General features: G+C 31.2%; 1 protein-coding gene across 1 annotated transcript; it reads right to left on the bottom strand.

Annotated features, from left to right (window-relative positions):
- Window positions 1-1,391: 1,391 nt before the first annotated feature.
- Window positions 1,392-6,752, bottom strand: LOC128164439 (uncharacterized). The gene is made up of 3 exons (XM_052828243.1): window positions 6,508-6,752; window positions 6,181-6,235; window positions 1,392-4,787 (listed from the first exon to the last, which is right to left on the bottom strand). Exon 3 carries the CDS (start codon window positions 4,785-4,787, stop codon window positions 2,703-2,705), a length of 2,085 nt encoding a protein of 694 aa, XP_052684203.1. The 5' UTR covers window positions 6,181-6,235; window positions 6,508-6,752; the 3' UTR covers window positions 1,392-2,702.
- Window positions 6,753-7,345: the final 593 nt, after the last annotated feature.

Raw genomic sequence — 7,345 nt, 5'->3', positions numbered from 1 at the left:
CTAATAATGATAATTGTTTATTGACAGAATGTTTTTAATCTAAATCTGCTGAATATTTTGTTGGGTTTTTTTGTCTTTCTTATTTGCTTATGATTTTATGCATTGAACTTTCAACGTAATTGTCTTTTTTTTAAAATTTAGTTTTTCTATTCTCGAGTGTGTCCGTCAGTTTTATTTTCAAATCTAAAATGCTGTTTTAATTTTGCTTTATTAATATTTAATCATCCTCTAGATATTTACAAATGAGTACAAAAGTCTTATTTCCTTTTATTAACGGGGTTTTCCAAAGAAAAAATCCGGTAACTGAAATTGTGAAAATGGCGGGCGGGCGGCTGTCAAAAGGGTACCCTTATTGTACGGATAACTCTTCCTACAGTTTTCAAGATAAAAAGTGACCTTTTGCAGATTAATTGGCCATTGATAAGAAGTGTGCATATTGCTAGGATTTTTATTTCTGATGATTTATGAAAAAATTCCAGCTGTTGAACTTAGTCATTCTTTGGCAAAATATTGCATACAGGGTACCCTGATTGTACGGATAACTCCTCCTACAGTTTTCAAGATAGGAAGTTATTCTTTTGCAGATCAATTGGAAATATATTAGAAATGTGCATTATGCTAGGGCTTTAATGGATTATAGATACTGTTCACACAAAAGAAAACCCGATTTGCTGTCACATTGACAGCTTTTCTCTTGTCTATGATAAACGTTAATTAATAGGGTCAAATGATATTTAAAAAGATTTTACAAAAGAACCCCTCAAAATGATTTGTTCATGTATTGTAAAAGCATACAGAAGATTTCACTGTGCCGTATCTATTTATAAAGATTCTAGACTACCTAAAACCTTTCTAAACTAAGTTTTGTTAAAATAAGTATTTAAAACAGCAAAATTTGTTTGTGAAGATGATCAGGGCTCAACAACCTGAATCTCTTTTGGTAATAAGTTTCTAGATATATACATGTGCTAAGTTTTTGAAAACTCTAAGAGAATAGTGCTTGGTCAGTATCTTTAAAATTCAAACAAAGAGTTGCCCCATTAGCGGTCTTACCTCGATTAATTTATTCAAATAATGTTGCAGTAACTTATAATCTTACATGTATGTTTGCGATAAGCAGTCATTGAATCAAACCGACTAATTTCATGTAAGTGTTTTTAATAATACTTTTTAAAAACTCTTTAGAGTGTGTATTGTAGTTTGTAACTATAACTTCTCACTAAACAAAATCTGCATATAAAGGAAATCAATTTTCTTACTAAAATATAAAGAACCCATAGAGCTTAGTCATTTAATTGCAAAAACAACAAGTATTAAAAAAACAACAATTTAATGAAATAGCTTTAACTCCGTTTTAATAAATAAATCATATTTTAAAAATGATTCTAAATTAATGAGTCCTGTATTTTTCAATAAAGAAACATATTTATAATGAAAACCATTGTAGAAGATGAGATATAAATGGAAGAAGTATTTGACAACTGAAGAAAAATTTAAAATATAGCAATGAATTAAAGGAAAACCAGAGTAAATACATTTTTATACAAAATATGATAAACATTTTGTTTAGAAATTACATATGTAAAAATAGAAACATAAATGATATTAACAATTTAAGCAAAATTACCTTTACAAGTTGAAACAATGTTAAATAAACTAAACGTTGGTAGCTTCACAGAGCTTTGTTTGTGGTATTGTAATTTCTCAGAAAAACCTTAGATAAAATAATTATGCTGAAACAATTTCTAAACATCAAAATTTAAAAAAAAAACTCTCATACATTCGCATAACAAATCCACTGTCATATTGTTTCTTTTATGCACGGAGAAAAACTGTTTTTTTCGGCATGTAAGTATTATCAAGAGAATGTTTGCAATAGAAAAAGACAGTGCTTAATTTATTCTTAGTCTTTTTAAAAGCCAAAGTTTCTATCTGTATTATAGTCCTGAACTTTGCATTAAAAAGACTCAGTCATAGAGAGTTTGGTTTGAAATGATATATACAAGCAATTGATAAACCTGATGGTGTTTAAGAAGATTTTAAAAAATATCAACAATTTCTGAATAATTCTTAATTATCTTCCCTTACTGAGAGCCTGACAAATTAAGTTGAAATCGACCCAGTGGTGTTAGAAGTCGAAAATGTAAACAGTTTACGGATGGACGGACGGACAAACAGACAAGCGGACGCCGGATTAAAAGTGATCAAAATAACTAATTTAAGCTTACCGCTCAGGTTAGCCAAAAATATTCATCAATATGTATTTCGATGCATTCATATTTCTCATAAATCATGATTTTTATATGTTGAAAAAGGAATCTAACAATATAAAAGCCAAGAGGTTAGCACCATATACAAGCCAATGAAAGCAAGTTTTTTTATGAATTCAAATCATACCACCCACCAAAGAATAACATTAATGATAGTATATACACAATATGTTTACGGCATTAAAATTATTCTAAAATCGGTATTTTTCCTAAATATAATGAAAAGAGGAATGTTTCATTGACATTATCAGTTTAAAAAATAAAGACCATGATGACTGAAAAGCATTATTTATTACATATTTGAAGATAAAATAAGATGTCCATAATATTAATTTCATTCAAATAATAATGAATAATTTTGCATGGGGCGTGAAAATGGTATAAACACATCTTTTTGTAAACGTATTTCAAACAAGTAAATGTTTTCTTTAGTTATATATCTTTCAAAAAAGAACACAAGCGTTCAGTTTCGGGAAAATGTGTTATAATATCAGCTAAGGCATCTAGATTTTCCCGAAAACAACCGTTTTTCAACGATTTCTTGATGGTCGCTTTCATCCTGTTGTATTTTTCTTTATCTTCTGCAGTTGTAAATTTGGCATCAGGTTTAAAAATCCTAAGAATTTCAGAATTATTCTCCCTGCTACTTAAGAGAAAATCCTCTAGGTCCCCATCTCTCCAAATAAATGTTTTTTCCTTTGTTGCCAAATCAGTAGAAAGCGCTTCAAAACCGTTAGGGTCAACAAGAAAATCCGAAACGAGACCTCCTTCAAACCTTTTATAACTTGAATAACCAGGTTGAATTTTCTTAATACGCTTGGTTGACTCTTCTGTTTCAATAACTGCGTCCCTATCCAAGACTAGGCAAAATTTTATGTTCAATTTGTTGCAGAACTCTGATATATTTTCTCTTAACTCTTTCCCTCCCATAGAACATATCTCGTGACTCAATATTGGAAGAATATCTTCGTAAGTCTTTGAGGACCGCTGTATCAAATGTCGAAAAATTGCTTCCAGAACAATTTTGTCAGTGCTTCCTTCAACAAAAAGAACTTTTGACGAAAATAAAATTGCTTTTAAGTCTTCCATTTTTACAATCTTCAAATATTTATTGCTCTCAAGTTTGTCATATATATTAACGACGTCAAACGCGACTTCATATATCCTGGAAAAGAAAAAGATGTTTTTCAACGACATGGAGTCGAGAAGATATGGACTGTGTGTTACAACAATGATTGTTTTGTGTCGACTTTCGTGATGCAGCACTTCTTTTAAACGTTCAATCATCTGAGGATGCATTCCGCGATCGGGTTCTTCTAAACAAATTGTTTTTAGTGTCCTGTGAGCCATTATGAGAGAAAACTGTTTTGCTTCTATGATCCCAACTGAGGTCTTGAGCAGTGGAAACTCATTCATTCCATTTTTGACCTGAATTAAATTTATACGATTCGCATTCGGTGCTTCCTTCCTAAAGACAATTTTACTGGGATTTGTTAAAAAACTGAATATTTCTTGCTCTTTCTTTTTTTCTATAATGTCGCTGTCCAAAAGTTCGGTAATAATTTCTGCATGAAGACAAGTGCCTTCGTAATTTTTTGTTTTATTTTCCGATTCTATCAATTTACTCTTTGTCCACTGAATTGTGCCTAGTCCTCTCGTGGGTAAAATTCCAACAAATTGTTCTTCAATTTTTCTCCATAAATCTTGACGCACATGGTAGGTCTTATTTTCTCTTTGCTTTATTTCTATTTCTCCTAATACTTTTACAACGAAATCTTCATTAAAGAGATCTGTGATCCCCTTACTGATATGATTTTCATTTGTTTCTATGTACCCGCTAGATCTAAGGTCACCCAGTATTTGCGAAAGTTTAACATTCTTTTCGAGATTAACAATTTTACCGTCACGTCTCTCTAAATATGTTTCAGAACAAAATTCTATTTTTCCTCCTAACGTGTACATAATTACTTTGTGAAACATCGTACCCTCCTCATCCCAGTCCATTTCTTTGTCTTTCTTATTTTGACTTCCCTGCTCCTCTCCCTGTTCTCCACTCATTTCTTCAGGTTTATTGTCTTTTTTCATTTTCTTCTTTTGACTTTCCTGTTCGTCTCCCTGTTCTCTCATCTCGTCAAGCTTATTCTCTCTTCCTTTTTCTTCTATATCTTCTGATTTCACTTCAGGGTTTGCTTTTACTTCCTTGTCAGTTTGCATTGTACTAGAGTAATTGTCAGTATTGGCATCTACTATCATTCCTGTTATAACAGTTGGCCCATATTTATCGATATCAAGATAAAATTCGCAGAACACGTATACTCTTTCATTTGAGTTTGCTCTGTTGGTAAGAGATGAGTTGAGTCTGCTATCCATACATCTTCTGATTAGTTCAAGGACTGCCGTTTTTCCCGTTGAGCTTGCACCAACAAAAATGTTTGGGCCATTTTTGGTTTTGGAAAAATCAAAGACAAATCTCTTTTCGAAATGAACAAAGTTCTGTAGAACCATACCCCGAAGCATCTACAAATTATCACCAATATTATGTTTTGTTTTTGTCATATGAAATTTAATCATTTGCTCTAAGGATTTAAAATTTGATAACGCATTACATCAACCACACGGATACTTAATTGCGGTTATTTAATAAAATAAAATAATTTGTTGTTTTAAACGGAATGTAACAGTAAAGGACAATTAAGAAGAAATTAAAACTCGATGACTATCTGGTGTTATATAGGGAAAACATATGATTTTAAAATACATGTATGTATAAAAGTGAAACAGGAAATTTTTTGAAGAAACAAAAACTCAAATAAGGAAGAGGAAAATGCGATTTTATGAGTAGAGTTTTACATTTGAAACAACCCATTATTAATTTGATCATTCTAATTGAGTTGACAGTGACAATACAAGCTAGTTTGCGTGTTATAAAGAACGCCACGTAAATAATTTATCAAAACTTCATTGTTTAGATAACATTACTCACGAAGGAATATAGTTATTGGATATTTGTAGAAAGTAACCCTATTGTAAATATCGCATCAAATAAAAATGTACATCTTTCTAAGAACTGGACAGACACGAGAGGTAACGCTTTCCTCATTGATACAAGTTTATTCGAGATTTTCCCCATTGATTTTTCACATCAGTATCTTCATTTTCTAGATAAAAATGGATAATCGGGATCTACCGGCATCTATCTTACATCCCGGAAAAGGGATTGCATAATGTTATAATAATAGATGTTTTACATTGATGACAAATAACTTTCTGCTAGGAATTTAAAGTCAGCGAAGGCTCAGTTACGATTTTTAAGTATATAAATTTTTGACAACCTCAGAGGTTCAGTTAATTTAAATTAGCGCTCAAGAGATTTATTTTCTTTTAGTTTTCAGTTGTGTGCAATATTAGTTAATGTCAAACTTGCATTTTAGCTAGTTCTCTAAACTACCACAAATCCCAAAACTATCTTTGCTTTAAGTGTTTAAAAAGGATGACATATTATAATATCTTACGTAAAACTGAATAAGATATATCCTATTATAACAAACTGCATATGAAACCGTAATGAAGTACATGTTTAAATAATCATTTATCTAACAGAAATCATCCTTTTAGTGCAAAAAATATTACATAAGCATTGATGACTGTTCAATGCATCATTTGACCCTAAATATTAGGCAATAGCAAACTGATTTAAAAGAAGCATCTATCGTACTTAAAATTAAACGAGAAATAGTACACTTTAGAAGGACTATGGACAAAAGATAACACACCATCAAGTCCTGACCTTGTATTTATACTTCAAAATCTATTAGTAAGAATGCACATTCCTCTACACCATGGGCATTATACATCGGACATAAAACAGAAACTATTTTTACAACACACATTTATTATTACAAATTATTACCTTGGTAACTGGCGTATTAACATTCAATTTCTATGAGGTATGCCAATATTACTTCCTAAAAATTTAAAAATTCCATATAAAAGTTAACACTGCAAAATTTGAAATCAAATCACAAGGATGATTAGAATTTGTGCTTAAAAAGATTAGGGTCAGCAAACCACCATACACTTTTTTAATTTTCTAAAAGTTGTATATGTGATAAATCTATTATTCTTTAAAGTTATTGAAATAATCAATGAAGAAATATATAATACTGATAGAAATAAATGGAACCACTGATCAGAGCATGCAGTTAACAAGATGGAGAACGATAAACTATAAAACTACCTGTTGCAATGATCAATGCATTGACCTGATCCATCGTTGAAATACATGACTGTAAACTGATTTACATGTAATTCTTTGTCAAAATCAGTCATTTCATGTCTTCCTAGTTTACTGACATGTGATTCTACATGTACATGTATACATCCGGAAACTCTGTCAGTAAAGCTTGTCCTATGCTCAGAACATGAATGTGAACAAAAATACCATCAGTACCAATGCTATTGCTAGAAATATCAGGAAAATAAAATTCGAAGTTCTGGTGTATATGCTTGTATCGCTTCAAGCAAAATGCTGAACAGGAAGTGATCTGTGATTTATAATTTTACATACTTGAAATTCACTTAAAAAAATAACAGACAAATATATTTGGTGTTTAACGGCTTTTTCCCTTTTGTGTGCAACGCCGTGCATAGGTAAAAGCAGTGTTTTGGCTTGTCTATATGGCCGATTGGTTAGCGCTGGTCGTGCACTGCTAGGATTTTAAAGAACGGCTGAGGTGTTATCCCTAATGGAATGACCTTTTCTGTTTAGTTTTGTTTGTTAAGAATTGATTGAGAGTTATTGATATGTTTGTGCGTTATAATTAACATGTCTCATGTCCGCATCTAGAACCAGTCATGCTGTTTGATGGAATATGACTCCTTATCCAATAAGATACGTGCTCTACCTAAGCATGTAATAGTTGGACAAGCGTCTCTTTCTATGAGAAATAATGGAGATATATGAGAGACCATCTACCCCAAGTTTCGAAATTCAAACTATTAAGTAGATTTTTTTCTTAACTTGAATATTATTCAAAAGTTTCTGTAAGATGGGTTTTAATTGACAAATACCATGA

This window comes from Crassostrea angulata, chromosome 10, assembly GCF_025612915.1.
Source record: "Crassostrea angulata isolate pt1a10 chromosome 10, ASM2561291v2, whole genome shotgun sequence".
Taxonomy (NCBI): Eukaryota; Metazoa; Mollusca; class Bivalvia; order Ostreida; family Ostreidae; genus Magallana; species Magallana angulata.
Note: the sequence above shows the minus strand (reverse complement) of the source record. Positions and strands in the feature narration are given on the sequence as shown.

Coding starts and splice junctions, on each gene's coding strand:
- LOC128164439 (XM_052828243.1), bottom strand. CDS start 4,787: ATGCTTCGGGGTATGGTTCTACAGAACTTTGTTCATTTCGAAAAGAGA.